We start from the raw sequence: 18,718 nt of genomic DNA on the forward strand, positions 1-18,718 counted from the left end.
CCGGCCGCGTTACGCTCCGCGGGGACCGGGTCCCTGGAGGGGCTCCCCCGCCCCGTCTCGCCCCCGCAGGGGCGCTGGCGGGCGGGGAAGTTGCGGGTACCGCTTTAAAAATCCCAGCCTGGGCAAAACTTTGATGATAAATCAAGCGGCAGATCCCTCCGCCGCCGCCTCCTCGGGCGGGCGGGCGGGAGGGAGGGGTGCGGCGGCCGCGGCGCCGAGCGGAGTGGCCTTCCGCGGAAGGGAAGAGTCCCGCAGTCGGAGGCGGCCGGCTGGGCGTGCGCTCGCTCCCGCAGCCGGGCCGGGCCGGGGCCGCGCTGGGCCGCGCTGGGCCGCGCTGGGCCGCGCTGGGCCGGGGCGGCGAGGGCAGCCGGGCCGCATCGGGCACGGCAGCGCGGGCGCGGGCGCGGGGGCAGCGGCCGGCCGAGCCCCGATGTGAGGCGGCGGCGCCCCGGCCCGAGCGCGCAGCATGGGGGCCCCGCTCGCCGTGGCGCTGGGCGCCCTCCACTACCTGGCACTTTTCCTGCAACTCGGAGGCGCCACGCGGCCCGCCGGCCACGCGCCCTGGGACAACCACGTCTCCGGCCACGGTGAGTTCGGGCGCCGCCCGCGCGGACTTCCCCACCGAACCCCACCCCGGGCCGCGCCGCTCCCAACTTGGCGGCGCCCGCGCTGGAACCCGCGCCGCAACCCGCGCCGGCCCCGGCGGGAGGGAGTCCCGCGGCGCCCCCTGCAGGGCCCCTGGACCCGCCCCGGCCCCCGCCCCCGCCCCCCCCACCCCCCCGAGGAGGGGCGCCCCGTGGGCAACCCCGCTCCCGCCCGCACACTCCAGGACCCCGCGATCCGCACAGCCGCGGGCACACTCGCTGTTCCCGCACTCACAACTCCTGCCCTCCCCTGTTGGATCCCCCTCCTCACTCATCCACACTCACACTCATGCCCGCTGCGCACACACACGAGGTTGGTGGGCTCACACCCTGCCCGCTGGCACCCAGGCGCTCACACTCTGCACAACTCTTGCCTGCCCTTCTGCCTGCAGACACACGCACACACACTTGTGAACACACTTTGCTCGCCCACTCCCCTCTGCCCATCTGCCTTTCCCTTTTGTGGGCTTAACCCTGCAGCTGCCCTCATCCCGTTCCACTCCTCACCTGCCCCTGAAACCCCCCCGGAAAGGTCCTGGGGGACCCAAGACCCTGCCACTTGGGAACCAGTAGTCTGGGACCACAGCTGCCCCTGCAGGGTGGGTGATGAAGGCTTGGTGGGAGCCCCTCAAAGACATTGGAATAGTTGGGATTGCTGCTTCCAGCCACAGGCACGGAAGGGGAAGAAGGATGATGCCAGGTGCTTTTGTCTGTCTCTGGGGGTGGGCAGAAAGCCCCTGCCATCTTTCCGTAGGGTACTCACCCATCCTCATCCTCGGCGCCGAGAACTGAGAGGTGGGAAATGAACTCAGCCGCCATGGGAGCCAGGGAGCAAGCAAGCAATCCCACATTGGTTGCCCGAGTGTCAGAAGCTCCTTTCGGCCCCAGAGGAGCCCAAGTTGGCAGCAGAGTTGTAGCATCTGAGGCTGCGAGCTGTGGGGGCTCCCCCTAGCCCCGTGAGCCAGGCTCCAGAACGGGGACCAGAGCATAGATGAAAATGGAGACCCTTCTTCTATCCATCCCTTCCCAGTCTGGTGGGGGAGGCTGCAGCACCGGTGCTGGGCACCGTATGCCCGGGGCTGGTGGGGGGAGGTTTGCACAAAGAACGGAGAACTGTGTGATTTATTCTAATGGGAAAGTGGGAGGGGGTGGGTAATTAGAGGAGGCTTTGCTGGGGCCTCATGCCCGAGTGGGGTTGTTCAAGGGGGAAGGAGTAGAGGCTTCCAAAGCCCTTCTCAGGGGTCTCCGCTTTTGGGGAACCACGAGTCCCTGCGCCCTTCTGCCTCACCACGTTTGGTGTAAGTGCTCTCTCTTTCATCTCTGTACTCTTCATATCCCTCATCAAATTTCTACCGACCTGGCTGGAGCACTGGTAAACAGGGGAAGGGTGATTTTGATCCTCAACTTACAGATGGAGAAACCAAGGCTCAGAGAGGTGAAGGGACTTGCCCAAGGTCACACAGTGAGTGAGTGTTGAGCCGGGACTGGCCACAGGGTCTGTTGGGCAAAGACAGAGCTCTTTCCAGGATATTCATCTCCCTGTCAGATTCCCTCCCGTTTAAAGGAAACTGGGAATTCCTCCTTCCGCTCCCCTCCTCGTTCTCCTCAGTTCCTTGGCATGGTTAGAACTTATACGAGGAGGGTTTTCCAAGGAAGGGTTTTCCTGAGTTTCTAGTCCCAAGAGATACGAGGACTGGGGCTCTGAGGTTTATGGTCATCCTGTCCCTAGAGCATCAGGGCCCAAGGATTTGGGTGCTGCTCTGTCAGTCGTGAGGTCCCGAGGTGGCCCCTCCTAGGGAATTGGGGTTTGCCCTTGTGTGGTAGTCTCTGGCTGCCCCCTGGTGCCAGGCTTGCCTAGGGGCACAGCTCTACCCTGCCGGCTATAATGTCGCCTCTGAACCCCGGCCAGGTCCCGCTCAGGCCCAGAGGAGGAGCTAGATGGAGAGGACTCAGCACTGACTGTGGGGAAACCTGGCTTCTCTCCCTGACCCCCTGGGCAGCTCTGGGCGAGTGGGTCAGCCCTCTGGGGCTCCTTGCGTCCCTCACGAAACGAGAAGGCCAAGCTGCTCTGCAGGGGTCAGACTGCCTTCTCCCGACATTGCCAGGTTCAAAGTCACCAAGCGGTGGATCCTGGGGAGCCCCCACAGCTGTCCCTCTGCTGGGCCAAGAGCCCGACCACAGGAAGGGTTTGGAGCCACTCACTTAATCACAAAAAGAAACTGTTATTAATGATAGTGAGACGCGGCGAATAAGTGGGTCATGTCTAATAAGCCATTTGTGTTCAGGAGGAGAATACCAATTTGATAAAAGCTGTGTGTGCTGAAAAAGCCCAGAAATTGCTGTTTAGCAGATTGGAGCCTGATCGTTTCATTATTCCTGGGCTCCGCGTGTCCTCAGCTGATTCAGGAAATGTGGCCGGGTTAGGGAGGCGTCTCGATGTCTGGAGGTGGGGATGGGAGGCTGGAAGTGGGGGCTCCTCTGGAGGAGCCCATAGACCCCAACCACTTGGGGGCTCCTCACCTCTCCAGCTCAATCTGAGCCCAGCCCAGCCTCCAGGCTAATGCCTTGCCCCCGGGACTTGTCATAGGAAGAGCCCGTGGTCAGCTGGGTCGGCAAGGACATCTGTCTTGCTTCCCATCTCTCTGCTACCTCCCCTTGGGCCACTTCGCAGAGGGCCTTTTAAAGGCATGAAGAATGAATGGGGGGTGAACAGTGCATGCTTTTTAGGGAGGCCTAAGGGATTGGGAGGCTGGTCCCAATCCCAATCGTGATGGTCCGTGTTTGTCCCCAGTAGGTACTCAGTTAATGGCCACTGTTTTGATTATTCCTCATCAGAAAGGGTTAGCGCATTGCCCTGAGCCCAGCAGAGGTGGGGGAGGCAGGTGGGGGAGCTGGCATTGTGAACTGCCTACTGTGGGCTACGTGCTGCCGAACCCCTTGCCAGTGTTAACTCACGGAGACTGACGTTATTCACACAAAGCTGGCATTGGTCATATGAGGATGGTGAGGTTCAGAGAGGCCCAGCGACTTGCCCAAGGTCACTGAGTCTGCGCTGAGAGCTGGAGAGCTATGCCTGCCTCCTCCAGGACGACCTCCCAGCAGGTTTGGCCAGGTTTGGCGAGTCACGTGACAGGACTTCCTCCTTCTGCAGAGCCCTATCTCAGTGCTCCCTTCCAGCTCCCCAGAGAACTGGTAATGCAGTGGGTGCCACCAGGAAGAACCAGCAGCTTAGGAAAGTGATGGACGGGATCTTGCTGAGGCCGCATGCCAGTTGGAAAGAGAAGATAGCTGGGCTGGACTCCTTCTCCAGTCCCTTTTCCAGATCTTGGCCAGGCAGGGGTCTGGAGGGCAGGATCTTTGCAGACCTCCTGCCTTGGAATCACCAGGGAGTGTGTTAAAATGCAGATCCCAGGGTCCAACCCCCCCACCCCCAGGCCCATTGGCCAAAATGATTGTTGATGAGACCCTGGAATCTTCATTTTAAGAAACTCTCCAGATGATTCCAGGGCAGCCTGGAGTTGGGGAGCCACTGCCTTAGACACTCACCCTGGCCTGATGACACGTGTAGGGACGGCACATTGTCTGGTGCCAGGGGCTGCTGGGTTGGTTCGGTTTTGCAAGAGAGGGAGAGGGCCAAGCTGGAGTAGGCATACGGACCCTCAGAGGAGCCCCAGGAAGCCTTACACTGCAGCAAACATCCGTCCTTCCACTCCCGCCCAGACACACACACACACACACACACACACACGCACACACACACCTAGACCAGCACCTTCAATTATTAATACACCCCAATGCAGACACGGATCCTGGCTTGGCCCAGCGCTTTGTCCATTGAGTGATTCACTGTCCTGAGGTTCTCTGTTGCCAGGAGGGAGCAGCGGGGTGCTGAGGGATGGGCGGGGGCCACCGGCCGTTTGGCAAACGGCCTGCGCACTGAAAACCCACTCTGGCATCCTCTCATTCCTTACCGAACTGTGGGTATCTCGCCACCAGTAAGCCAGCTAGTTTGGTGGCTGGGAGATGGAGAAAATTGAGTGCTGTCTTCCGAAGGTTATGATGTTAAAAATGTGTTCGCATTGTCTCGGGTGTTGGTGATTATTCTATCAATTACGCCTGTAAACACTCGGCCTTGGGCTGAGGGTTCCCGGCCTCCTGTGGGGAATTGGCCCTCACAAGCGGTTTTCCCCGAGTCCTTCACACCAATTGGTTTTGACACCTTGCCTATCAGCGGCTCCGGCGGCCTTTTCCCGAAGCAGCGGGAGCCGTGGGCGGCCGGCAGGACAGGAATTCGGCTCATCTCCACGGTGACACGGTGACACAGTGACAGCAGGGGTGTTGGGGGGAAGTCTCCTCATGACAAACAAGGGGGCAGGGGCAGGGGTGAGGGAGGGTGGTCAGCCCCCTGGACAGGAGATGGAGGACAGGACCAAGGCCATGGGCAAGGGTGCATTTGCCCGAATGGCCTGGGAGGTCACCACTTGGCTTTTGGGGTCACCTTATCCAACTCTGTGCAAATAAGGTGAGAAATGTACAGAAGCAAATGTTTACTGAGCATCATGCCGGGGCCTTAAATGGTGTTGTCTCATTTGACCCCCACGAGAGCCCTCAAAGGAGGGGACTTCCCTGGCGCAGTGTATTCATGAGGGAGCGGAGTCTCAGTGAGGTTAGAAGGCTTGCCCAGGGTCGCTCACCTAGCAAGTGTCAGAGTCTGGATTTGAACCCAGGACCGTGACTCCAGAGCCCAGGCTCACAATGCTGTTGAGTCCCAGAGAGGAGGAGGAGGGAGAAATCTGAGGTCTGAATGCTAAAACTTTTGTGTATTCCAAGTTAATGCAGTTTGAAACATCCACGTAATTTTAATTTCATAGGGGAGCCGTGTGTTTAGTAGAACGATCACAAGGTTGGATCCCCTCCCTCATCCTCACGGACCAGTACAAGGACATCCCCGGGTGGCCAAGGCTGATTATGCAGTGGGCAGACCCAGGACCCTTGGAGTGCGTATGAGATGCTACAGCCCTGAGGGTAACGGGGTGCCAGGGTGTGTGCACCCCTCTCCCTGACCCTGGTGAGGTGAGACTCTTCTATGAGAAAAAGGGGCTGTGATCTCCCTGGGGGAAGAAATCTTCCCCTCTGCTACCTGGAGGCCCTGAGGTCCCTCTGGCACCTGTTGCTGTGGAGAAGGCAGGTGGGGCTGGGGAGGCAGAGGGGCTGCGACTCCTCCAGGTCACCCTCGTCAAGGGCAGGCCCCCTCCCCTTCCTGGAAGTCGCCAGAGGGATCTTTGGGACTCCACTCCATCACACCCAGTTGAAACCCCCTCTCCAAGAACCCCCGGGACCCTCAGCAGGATTGGGTCCTACTGAGAGATGGGTTTAGGCAGAACCTAGACAAACCTCTTATGTGTTAATAGTTATGCATTTATTTTAATGTGGATTGGAAAAATAAAACCAGCACATCAAGACTGATTTCACAGATATGATTGCTTAGGATGAGACTAACGGGGATATTAAAAAATAGTGAGTTAGTTTATAGGAAAACATTAAGGGCAGAACAGTGAGCGTGGTACAAGGCAGGTCTGTGTGTAAGAATGACTGGACGTGGGGGCTGCTGGCGCACGCGCTGCCCCCTGCCCCCCGGACTCTGTACTTTCATCGGGAACTGCTGGCCTAGCAGAGGCTGCTGTCAGCTATTAGAAGCGACCATTCATTTATTCCTTCATTCATTCAACAAATATCGGTTGAGCACCTGCCATGTACCAGGCTCTTTTAGCCACTGGGGACATATTAGTGAAGAAGACAGATAAGGTTCTTGCTCAGACAACTAAACCCATAAAAAATATATAAGTATAAATTGTGATAAGAGTGAAGAAGCGGAGATGATGTTCAGCCTGGAAAAGGCGCTCCCAGGGCAGGGGGACACCAAGTAGTGAGCTCCCTGTCACATAAGAGATGCAAGCTGGAGCCGACCATTTATTAGGTGGGGGTGTCATGGAGGGAATCCCTGCTCTATTTCCCCAAGGAGCACAGGCTGGTGAAGTGGGCAGAGAAGTCAGCACACCGTGGGTGGTTAATAACGATCTGTCACACCCGGGCTCCCCACCCACCGGGGACAGGGCGGGAGTGAGGGCCTCTGCTGTGTCCTGTGTGGAGAGGTGGGGCAGTGGCTCCTTTGTCCCTTCACTTCAGCTCCGAGTTAAAGTGCCACAGTTGCGGAGGGAGTAGTAGATCCTGAGCCTTGGTGCCGGTCGCTTGGCAGGTCCTTGCCCTTCTCTCGGCCTCAGCAACCCCCGACGATGGCGAGTTCACATAGGCCCTGAGCCTCTAGAATCTTTCCACCTGCACCCCCACCCCCAGACTCCCAGCCGCCAAGCCCTTTCCTTTGCCTTCCAGGCAGCAGGTGAGGATGGAGCCCATGGCACTTAGTGGCCTTCCAGGGGCTGGGAATCAAGACACCAGGCAGCAATCATCGAGTATTTTCTCTGCGCCTGTTACTTCCTTCACCTCCTCCTTTTAGCCTCACATACCCCATGAGGAGGATGCTCCCATTTTACAGCCCAGGACACGGAGGCTTGTCTGAGGCCGCACAGCTGGCAAATGGCAAGGCCAGGCTTGAGCCCAGCTCGTGCGGCTGCAGGGCTGGCGTTCTTCGCCGCTCATCTGTCCCGCCCCTGCTGCCAAGCCCGGTGGGCGTGTGGACCGGTGCTTTGTTCCGGAGCGGCACCCTGGCTTCATCGGATTCTCTCGGGATCCAGGAGGCCAAAATGCTGGGGAGGCCTGGGGTCCGGCCGAACGATCGCGGGCCGAGAGCCCAGCACTGTGGTCAGTGGGGGTGGCGGGACCTTGAGGGGTTCGCCTGGGGCCCTGGGTGCGCCTGCCCGGTGTTCTGCGGGGGGCTGGTGGTTTTGCCTGAGTGTGTGTGGAGTGCGTGTGTTTGGGTGTTTGCTCATGTGCGGTGGAGGAGCGGTGGGCAGGAAGGAGCCAGGTGGCCACGTAGTGCCCCGGCCTAGGGGCCCGGCTGCGCCCTCTGCGCCGTAGCCCGGGCCTGTGGACCCGCCTCCCCGGCCCCTCCAAGCTGGTGCCCTTGGGACACGAGGCCTGGCAGCTCCGGGAGCATCTGGAAGGTTAGAGCTGGAGCTGGGGGTGGGGGGACTTGCTCGGAGCTATCAATTAGGGGGCTGGCAGTGCCCAGCTGTGGCCAGCGCCCTGTCTGCCCCTCTCTCCGATCCCCCTCTCTCCGGGTTGAACGAACTCTCCATCTTTCAAACTCTCCATCGTTCCTTGTCCCTCTCCCTGTGTCTGCTGCATCCATCTCCCTCTCTCTTCTCGTCGCCCCACCTCTCCCTCTCCATCTTCACACGCACACACATGCACGCACGCACGCACGCACACATGCACGCACACATTCCTCTCTCCAGGTGACATCTCGGGATTACACAGGCGTATATTCTTTGTATATTCTCTGTGTCATCCTGACACCCACGCAAAGCCGGCACTCGGGAGAGGTCAGGTGAATGAATGAAGTGGATGAATGAATGCCCAAGTGTTGGAGCTACAAGGGGCACCGGAGCTTGTCTAGACTCGTGCTTCCTAATTTTCTTGGAGGTCACAATCCTCCGGAGCATCTGATGAAAACTGGATCATTTCCTCAGAAAAATGCCACATTGTTTGGGTTGGTTCCAGCGGGTTTGCTGAGGTCCCCAGAGCTCACCTGTGGTGCCAGGGGAAGCAGCCTACGTTTCACTGGGGAGGACACTGAGGCCCAGGGAGGAGCCAGGCCTGGCCCGGGATGCAGGGCAAGTACTCAGCAGAGTGGGGAATGGGCCAGGGACCCTCCCCTTCCCCAGCGGCCCTCCCACCTGACCCAGAGGGGTGGGAGCGTGGTGGGGGTGGGGGTTTCTGGAACAAGCTTCCCTCTCCTTCCTCAGCAAGCTCTGGGCTTATGTCTTTCGGGGTGGGCCTGGGGGACAGGGGGGGAGCAGACCAGGGAGGAGAGCCCTGCAAGTGGCTCAGACAGGCAAACTAGCCTGAGGGGGTCTCTGAAGGTTCCCCATGAGAGTGCTGGCTGTGTCCTGGTGCAGTCAGGAAGACTTCCTGGGGGAAGTGGGCCCCTGGTATCCGGGGCCTGCCAGGGCTGCGAGGGGACTCCGGAGGCCGCAGGAGCCTCCCCTCACTGCCTGGGACTTGTGCGCACGTATGGGGCAAGGCAGGCAGCGGAGCTTGGTGTTGCCCCCGCCACCTGCCTCCGGAGGGATGGGGAAGGCACGGGGTGTGGCTGGCGTGCGGGTGGGACCTGCCACGTGACTGAGGGGGCTCCAAAGGGACTTGGAGGCTGGAGTGGCTGCCGGAGAGGGAGAGGCTGCTTCCCGAACTAGGGCTGAGTGTGCAAGCTCATAGGATGCCGAGGCTGTCGCCGTGTGCAGGGGGTGACAGAAACGTGGGCTGGGCGGGAGGTGGGAACTGGGCTTGTGTGCGTGCATGAGTGTGTGCATGTGTGTGCACGTGTGTGTACCTACACCGGCTTCCTTTCTAATGCTTGCACACACCAGGCTCTCTCCTCAGGAAATCAGCGATTTCGTCTGCCTGGCAGGAGGCTCTGTCCCTACCTCTCCCACCCTGTCTCCCTCCTTCGTGCCTCTCGGCCTCCTCACGGGGGCCCAGCACCTGTCAGAGCCTGGCCACGGTCACCCCAGTGGGCACCCCAGGCGCCCACCAGCACGCCCTCTTGCAGAGGAGGAAACAGGCACAGTGGGAGGCTGGAGGCCCACACCTCATTCCCAGCCAGGGAGCAGAACCCAGACTTTAGGTCCCCTCAGCCTGGCGTGATAAGGTCGTAGGGGATGGTGCCTGCCTGGGCTTTGGGGTCAACACTCTTGGGCTTAAATCCGGGCCCCCTCTGAGCCTCACTAGCCAACTTGGGGTTGTGGTTCTTGACTGAAGCCCCCTTTCCCACAGTCCTCAGGTTGGGGCCTGGTCCAGGCAGAGAAGGTAAGAGCAGACGGCAGGGTGTCTGTTTTGCTTTGTGAGGCTTTAAAAAAATTATTTCCGGCCTCAGAGGCAGCTGCAATTAGGGCTGGCTCACCGGGGAGCTGTTTGCCGCCTGTCATTGGCCCCAGGAAAGGGTCCCTAATGGAGGCCCGGCGGCCAGAGTGCATGGTAGTGGAAATTGCGCTCAAAACAACCCGGCACTAATGGTCTCCTGGCAGGCAGAGGAGAGGGAGGGGGAGGGCAGGCTGGCTGACAGCTGATGGAAGGCCTCTGGGGCCGGGGCCCTGAGACTCACCAGCTGGTCTCCCTATGTCCACCACCCAGCAGTGGTCTTTGAACTCCAGTTAGGCACTGGGAGTCCTGAGACCCATCCCGGCTCTGCTGTTTTCCCTTAAATCCCCTCCTGGGCAGCAGGAACAGTAAGTGCAAAGGCCCTGGGGTGGGGGCAGAACCCCTTCAGCTGGAGATTGTCTGGTTCCAGAATAGGCCTTGTGTTTCAGAAGGCCAGGCCAGTCGGTCTTCTGGGTGAGGAAAAAGGAGGTGGGAGTCTTGGGGAAAGGGGCGTTGGAGCAAGCCGTCCTGAGAGAGGCAGCGTGAAAAGCAGCCGGATCATCACCAGCCTAATAATGGTCCACGGAGGCCACTAGGTGCTGGACACTTACAGGCATGTGTGATCCTGTTGAGTCCCCACAATGCCCATTTTACAGATGAAGACACTGAGGCTTGGCGAGTTGCCCGCCACAAGGAGGTTACGGTTGGGGTTCACAGCTGGGTCAGCCTGACTCCAGAGCTCATACAGTTACTGCTGCGCTGCTGGATTTCCCAAACGCGGTTGGGCAGGCGTGGGAGGGGCAGGGCAGGCACTAGGTCCCCAGTGGGGCTGCGTTCGACCCACACCAGGTCCCGGAGAGACGGCACGGCTGCCAGAGTCTGCCTCAGTTTCTCCCTTCCTGTTGGTGTCTGCACCCGGCTTTCAGGTGCCGTCTCCCCTTCTGCTCTGGTCTTCTCGCTGCCCCCCTTGGCACCTCCCCCACAACTCTCCCTTGTCTTTCTCCTTCTCGGTGAACCTGGGAATGCTCCTTTCTGGGCTCCGAGGCAGCTGCTCCTCCGTGCAGATGATGAGGCCTCGCTCTGCTTCCCCCATTCACCCCCTCTCCACTTCCAGCAGGCAGCAAGGATGGTGCCTCCCTGGGCTTTGGGGTCAGACTCTCAGGCTCAACTCCTGACCTCCCTCGAGCTCTCTGAGCCCGGCTAGCCATCTGTGCAACTGGCTTTGCAGGCTGTAGAGACGAGGAGGAAAAGAACTGCCGTCCGCACGAACATCAGGACGCCTGTTTGCCTTCTCCCGTCCCAGCTCCCCCATCCTGGTTCCTGCCCTGTCCCTGGTTCCCTGCACATTCCCCCACTTGCCTCCCCACCTCCCAAACCTTTCACTCCTTGTGGTCCAGATGTGTGGGAAGAGGAGGCAGGAATTCCACTGGGGAAACCTGCTTGACTCCCACAATCCTGCAAGTGCCAGAATATTTTCACTCTCCTTAAATCTCCCTAGATTTGTAATTCCACTGCTGTCTCCCTCAATATGTGCTGGTGGCCGTGGGAGGCACCCTGCCCCCAGCCGCAGGCACCAGCACTGCCCGCCCAGCTGTGGCAGGGCTGCCGGGCGGGGGGCTGGGCAAGTCCTCACTCTCTCTGTGCCTCAGTTTCTTCATCCCCAAGAAGAAGAGAGTGAGAGTGGCTACTCCTTGGGTTGTTTGGGGGATCTGGTGAGAGACTTTATCTTATTAAGGAAGCGTCTCTATAAAAATGAAATCTGATATATGCAGCAGTGTGGAAGAACCTCAAAAACATGATGCTAAGTGAAAAAAGCCAGTCCCCAAAGACCCCATATTACTCTATTTGTGGGAAGTATCCAGAATAGCAAATCCAGAGACTGAAAAAGCACAGATTAGTGGTTGCCAGGGATTGGGAGAACGGAGCATAACTGCTTAATGGGTGCAGGGTTTCCCTTTGAGGGGAAAAACATGTTTGGGGACTAGATGGAGGTGGTGGTGGCACAACCTTGTGAGTGCACTTAGGGCCACCAGCCTGTTCATTTTATTTTTTTATAAAGATTTTATTTATTTATTCATGAGAGACACAGAGAGAGAGGCAGAGACACAGGCAGAGGGAGAAGCAGGCTCCCCTCGGGGAGTCTGATGCAGGACTCGATCCCAGGACCCCAGGATCACGACCTGAGCTAAAGGCAGACACTCAACCACTGAGCCTCCCAGGTGTCCCGGCTTGTTCATTTTAAAATGTTTCATTTTGTTATATGAATTTTACTTCAGTTACAAACTAAGTACACAGGAAACATCTCTATAGCACATCCTCTGTGCCAGGCAGTCCTCTTTATAAATGTCAACACATTTGATCCTTACAACGGCCTTATGAGGTAGCTATTACCATCACCCCCATTTTACAGATGAGCAAACTGAGGCACCACATCATTAGGTGCTTAGCCCACAGTGAGTGCTCAAAATATTAGCTATTTGAAATTTTTTTTAAGATTTTGTTCATTCATTCATGAGAGACACAGAGAGAGAGAGAGGCAGAGACACAGGCAGAGGGAGGAGCAGGCTCCATGCAGGGAGCCCGACTGGGACTCGATCCTGGGTCTCCAGGACCACGCCCTGGGCCGAAGGTGGTGCCAAACCGCTGAACCACCCAGGCGTCCCAGCTATTTGAATTTTTATTGGTTAGGGCAGCCCTTCTTCCCAGTCAGTGGGGCCGGGCAGGGACCCCACCTTGGCAAGTGTCCGTGTGTGTGTGTGTGTGTGTGTGTGTGTGTGTGTAAAACTCAGCAGTGAGTGGCTGCCACCAGGGAACAGCAGGCGTGGAGGCTCTACTGTGTCCCGCACACGGAAACAGACTGTTCATCTGCGTTAGTTCATTTAATATTCAAAATAAGCCAGGAAGCAACGACACGTGTGGGAACTGACGCTCAGAGACGTGAAGCAGCTTTCACGAAGCCACACAGCAATTGCGGGCAGAGCTGCAGCTTGCACGGCCAGGCGTCGCTGTAAATCCCAGGCTTCACTGCCACCCCGAGCCCCTCTGCTTCCTCCTGGTCCATCCCCCCTTCAGCTGACACAGCAGCCCCCCCCCACCCCCCGCCCCCGTGAGCAGAGCAAGGTCTGCGGAGCCTGGGGCCATGGAGACAGAGGAGGCCTCTGCCCGGATCAGGCCGAGGGCGCTGGACTGGGGGGTCGGCCCCACGCTGCGGCGGCCTGAACAGCTCCCCACCAGGGGCAACATCGCTTTGATGTTCTCCTATGTCATTCAAAATGCATGTATTCTGTATTCTAGTCCATAATATATTCATGTTTGTTGTAATACAAAAATAATGTTCTTTCCTCATTTGGGGAGAGGGAAGCCGGTGCCTCAGGAGGCCGCTTCCCCGGTTGGAGCGGCGGAGGCCAGGAGGGCACCCACCCTTCGTTTCTTTGTTCACCCCTTCTGCGAGCGGGGCCTGAGTGGGTGTGAGCTGTGCCCGCGCGTGCAGCACGCAGGGAGCCTGCCGCTGGGCCACACCGGCAGCCGCGGGGTCAGCCGGAGGGTGTGACAGGTGCGTGGCAGGGCGGCTCCCGTCCCCGGGCCCCTGCAGGCCACGGCTGGGAGGGGGGCCGGGGGCTGAAGGGGAAGCCAGGCCGGGACTGCGGTGGAGGTGGCTGCCCACCCGTCCGCCCCTCGGGGGGCCCCGCACCCCAAGTCCTCCTGCCTGAGAAGAGCCTCTGCCTGGCGCTGCTCTGAATTTAATGCGCGACTCTCGCAGCTCCCTGCTCCTGCGGGAGGACGGACTCTGAGGCCCGCAGCCTCCAGCAGGCCGCCGGGCCCGCCGGAATTTACAGAGCGGTGTGGCTCTCCTCGTGTCTATTTTTACAGTTCCCCTCTATTTATGGCAAGGGATGCTGATTTTCCGTTTATGGCGGCAATAAAAGTCTCCTTTTAAGCTGAATTTATTTAAGTAAAAAGGGAAAGGTGCTTTGAAAATAAATATTAAGTAAATAACAGCGCAGGTGCTTGGGGGATCCTGCAGAAATGGTGCAGACGGTCCCCAAAACGTTGGACTCATGAGACTGTCTCGGGCATGTCCTCTCCTGTTCGGAGCTCCTCCTAACTCTGCCAACTCTAACCAGCTCTCGAGTCCAAGCAGGACCCACCTCCTAGAAGCCATCCCTGAGTCCAGGCAGCCGTGGGCCTGCGTTCATCTTCCCTAACACTCACACCTCCAGCCCGAGCTTCTGGATGTCTCTGGGGAAGGAGAAGAGGGGACCATGATTCATGGCTGAGTGAACAGTGCACACCCTGAACAACTGTACATGGCAGTGCAGGCTCAGTCCCCGCCATTGTCCATACGGTAGTCACTGATCTGCGTGTCTGCCCTTCCTGTGGACTCTGGGCCCCTGGAGGGCCAGGGCCTGGCCGGAGCATCCTGGGAAGCCCAGCACGGTGGGGTCATGAAGGTTGATCTCCTTCATTCCTTCTGTGGGGAGGACCTGAGCTCCTTCTGCGTGCCCAGGCCACCCTCTTCCCACTAAGGCACACTGCAATTCCCTGAGCTGTCGTACAAATGGCCTTCTTGCACTTAAGAAGAGAAAAACGTGTCCACTCCGAGATCAAACAACCGTCATCGATTCACACAGCGGGCCAGGGCCCAGGGGCCGCCCAGGGGGAAACCAAGAACCCTCCCCTGAGCCCTGCCCACCCCAGAGCAGACACTCTGCACCCGTCCCCAGGGAGGAGAGGGCTCTGGCTCTTGCCTGCCGGGCTCCTTCTACGAGGCCAGGCTTCTGAGTCCCTGGGAGCCGTTTCATGTTTTTATCTGGATTTTCCTCTTATGGACGTTTTACATCTCCTGATTTCAGGAGCAAGGTGAGATTCACGGATGAGCCAGGGCTTCGTCAGACACTCCCTCTGCAGCCTTTCACCTCCTCTGCCTCTCAGCTGAGAGTTAGGGTGGCCGCGGGCCTTCCTGACCCCATGCCACACACCCTCACAGCCCTGGCACCCAGCCGAGCTGGGCACAGAGCGGGCTTTCTGGAAATGACGCCCAAGGAGTCAGGCCTGTTTTGCTGCAGGGCAGGGATGCTGAGGGAGGACTCAGATTCTGCTTGGGAAATTCTTCAGTCAGCCTTAGGGCTGGCAGCTGGCCTTGTCCCTTCATGCTGGGTGACCGCAGGCACTGACGCTCCCTCTCTGGACCATGCTACTTCCCTCTGAGATGCGGCTGGCGATAAGGAGGACCGCCTCCTCTAGTCCTTGGGAGGATGAAGTAGGGTCCCGTGCACAGTGCCTGGAAGGGCTTGCCTCCTTCAGTCCCAGGGCAGGGGACTGCCCTCGGTGGCCCCCAGGTTCTTCTCTGAGCTTTGTTTCTCAAGTCGCTGGAAAAGGCTAAAGTATGGATGGGGGGGGACAGGGGGAGATATAGGGGCCCTTAGGTGTACCCCCCCTTACTTCCTGCCTTTATCACTGCAGCATTGGCATCAGGAGAGGACAGGGGAGGACTTGGCCCTCTGGGGTCCCAAGGCCTGAGTCTGAATCCCAGCTTCTCAAAGGCCTGGGTCCCAGTCCCCACTCCTGTCCCCAACCTGCTGTGAGATCCATTTTCCCACCTGTAGTAAAGCGTCAATGACCCTGACCTGCAGGGTTGCTCTGAGGATTATGCGGGCTCAGACACATCTGCTCTGTGGCGCCTTGTGGGCCTCTGGTGGGAAAGCTGATCCCAGAGGCACCTGGGTGGCTCAGCCGGTTAAGCGTCTGCTTTTGGCTCAGGTCATGATCTCAGGGTCCTGGGATCGAGTCCTGCATGGGGCTCCCTGCTCAGCGGGGAGTTTGCATCTCCTTCTGCCTGTGTCTCGGCCTCATTCTCTCTCTCTCTCTCTCTCTCTCTCTCTCTGTCTCTCATGAATAAATAAAAAATCTTTAAAAAGAAAGAAAGAAAAAAAGAAAGGTGATCCCCTAGAGTTGCTGATGCTGGCCTATGGGCCTCAGGGGTGCAGAGAGCTGCCTGCGAGCAGCCACAGCCCTTCCTGGCACTGCCGGCCTTTGTTTATTGCCCCATTTCATTCTCGGTCACATTTCATATGACAACTTTATGGGCCCTCTCGGGGAGCCTCTGGCTTGCCTGTCAGTGTGGCGGGGCGCCTGTGGGCCAGGCTGGGCTCGGGCGGCCAGTGGTCATGAGGGCCAGGAGGAGGGAGGGTGAGGAGGGCCCGGCCTGCTGGGGCTGGACTCAGGATGCCTGTGTCCATATTGTCCATTTGTCTGTCCCTAGCCCTGCTCTAGTGGGCACAGTTCCCCCAGAAACTCCATTCTGGCACATAGTAGGTACCCAATAAATGAATGATTCTGTCTCCTTTTTTTGTTTGTTTTTTTTCTTTCTTACAGTTTTGAGAACTGAGGTCCTCTGGGTAGTTGTCTGACCTTTCTCCCTTCATGCATTCATGCATTCATTCACTCATTCAGCACATGCTGGGCAGTGCGGGGGTCCTGTGCTGGGGGAGCTCCCAGGCTGGGGGAGACAGACACCTTAGGTGGGTCATTATAACATGTTCCAGTGGGGCGACAACAGTGCTCAGAGACCATCAGGGGCCTTCCACCCTGGAGGGCTTCCACCCTGGCCGGGGCAGGGGAGGCATCTCCAGGCCCAGGGCCACCTGCGAGCTGGGACTCCAGGAACTGTGCCCCAGCGAGGGGGGAGGGCACATGTAAGTGTCCAGGAACAGCAGGAGGGGCCACAGTTGGGGTCCAGCAGAGCCAGAGCTGCAGACTCTGGATGCCCAGCCCGAGAGCCTGACGCTGCCCCATCAGGCACCCTGAGCGTGAGGGTTTCCTGGAGCCCCCCGGTGGCCCGGAGCCGGGAGAATGGGGTCCTTTGCCCTCCGCCAGAGACACCGTATATGTCAGGTGTCACAGCAGCAGCGTTCATCCAGCACCCACCGTGTGCCCGGTGTGCCCGGTGTGGTTCCAGCTGCCAGGATGGAGCAGTAAACCAAAGAGACTCCCGCCTCCGGCCTTTGGGGGCCTTACAGTCAGGCTGGGAGGGGGACAGTACGTGAGACAAGAGAGAACCTGTGAGTGTAAGCGGTGAGGAAAGAGCAGCAGGTGGAGAAGAGGGGGACAGATGAGGGGGACGAGGGGGCCGGACGGGAGAGGGAAGGCTCAGGCGGGACCGGAGCCAAGGCGGTGGGTGCTGGGCCGCGCTCGGGGCACACGGCGGGGAGACCTCGGAGGTGGGCAAGCCGCTGCTGCGGGCCGGGGGAGCCACCGGAGGCTTTTTTAAAAATTTGTGCTAAAATATCTACAACGTCACATTTACCATTGGAACCGTTTTGAAGTGTCCAGTTCAGTGGCATCCAATCCGTTCGGGTCGCTGCGCAGCCACCGCCACCATCCATCTCCAGAGCTTGGGCATCCTGCCCAGCTGAAGCTCTGGACGCTGCCCCCGTCCTGGCTCCCCAGCCCCAGGCAGCCACCCCTGCGCCTTCCGTCTCTGAGTCTGGCTGCCCCGGGGCCCGGTGGAGGCGGGATCCTCAGGTACTTGTCCTTTTGCTCCCGGCTTATTTCACTCAGCATCATGTCCCCCAGGTTCATCCTTGCTGGAGCTGGGTCAGAACCGCCCTCCTTTTAAGGCCGAAGACTATTCCGTAGTGTGGAGAGACCACATTTTGTGTATCCATTCATCACTGGAGGATTTGGAGCAGGCCATGACAGTAGGACCAAGCCAGAGCTGGGCTGAGTGAGGACCAAGGTGCCGGCGGGGCCACACTGGTTCTCTCTGCTCTGCTCACCCCCCCCCCCCCAATACACACACACCCCTTGCCTCCCTCTAGCTCCAGTTCTGCCTTGGTTCCCCTGACAAGGAGTTGATCCTTCTACTGGTCCTCAAGGGGTGGTGCTCTCACTCTGGCAGAGACTGATGGGTGGCCTGCGGTCCAGTCCCTGCGGGTTTCCTGGAGGAGGCAGCCTTAAACCAGAGATTTGAAGATTAGAAGGGCAAGGAAGGCTGTGCAGAGGGAGAGAGGAGATGGGGCTGGATCAGAGGATCTGGGATGGAGACCTCAGAGGGGGAGGGAGCCGGGGGCTGGGCCGAGGCTGCCTCTGGTGGACAAGCCCCCTGAGGTCTGTCTCTGTGTCACTGGCTGCTGGGGGCAGAGGTCTGTCGGGAGCCAGTGAGGAAGGAGTGGAGGTGCAGGACTGATGGACAAGAGGTTACACGGGCCCGGGTGTGGGAACTACAGACCTTGCACCCACTGCATGATCTGATGAAGCTGCAAGAAGCATATTTAAAATCTTCCTGGGGGGGATCCCCGGGTGGCTCAGCGGTTTGGCGCCTGCCTTCAGCCCAGGGCGTGATCCTGGAGACCCAGGATCGAGTCCCAGTCGGGCCCCCTGCGTGGAGCCTGCTTCTCCCTCTGCCTGTGTCTCTGCCTCTGTGTGTGTGTGTGTGTGTGTCTCATGAATAAATAAATAAAATCTTTAAAAAATATAAAAATAAACTCTTCCTGGAGATGACAGGATTTTGAGCTCAAATATGAGAGAAGGGAGTGATAGTCATCGAGCACCTACTATGTGCCAGGCACCGGGCATGTGTTGCGTCTTCCCCAACGCCCTCTCTTTCTTACCTTTTTTTCATATAGAGAACTGAGGTTCAGAGAGGTCAAGCGCCTTGCTCAGGTCACACAGCTGGGGAGTAGAAGAAACAGGATTCGAACCCAGGCCTGAAGGCAAAGCCCTAGATGTTGTATTGAATCAGGGCCTGGAAGGTTGGGAAGGAGGCCAGGCCCTAGTCTTGGAGGGCAGACAAGATCTTCCAGGTCATCCTCTGCCTTTACCAGAAGCCAAACCCACTGACTCGGGCCAGGGCCCCAGAGCTGTTTCCTGCAGACCGTGCCCGATAACAGCGCTTGGGGTTAATGACTACATTGTGCCCCTAATTAAAAACGAAAAGAAGAAGAGGTTGCATTCAATCAAGCCCCCTCTCCTTCTCCTGCAGAATCCTAATTTGTGGACACCGGTTTTAGTTGTCTTCCCAGTGAGCCCAGCCCTCG

At 58.6% G+C, this 18,718-nt stretch overlaps 1 protein-coding gene across 1 annotated transcript in view; it reads left to right on the forward strand.

Annotated features, from left to right (window-relative positions):
- Positions 1–400: 400 nt before the first annotated feature.
- VSTM2L (V-set and transmembrane domain containing 2 like) overlaps positions 401–18,718 on the forward strand; it is a 36,887-nt gene continuing 18,569 nt past the window's right edge. Inside the window, exon 1 of the mRNA XM_025470037.3 lies at positions 401–587. Within this exon, the coding sequence (XP_025325822.1) occupies positions 467–587 (121 nt within the window). The 5' untranslated portion in view covers positions 401–466. The remainder of the gene's footprint in view (positions 588–18,718) is intronic.

The sequence above is a fragment of the Canis lupus genome, chromosome 24 (assembly GCF_003254725.2).
Source record: "Canis lupus dingo isolate Sandy chromosome 24, ASM325472v2, whole genome shotgun sequence".
NCBI classification, from domain to species: domain Eukaryota; kingdom Metazoa; phylum Chordata; class Mammalia; order Carnivora; family Canidae; genus Canis; species Canis lupus.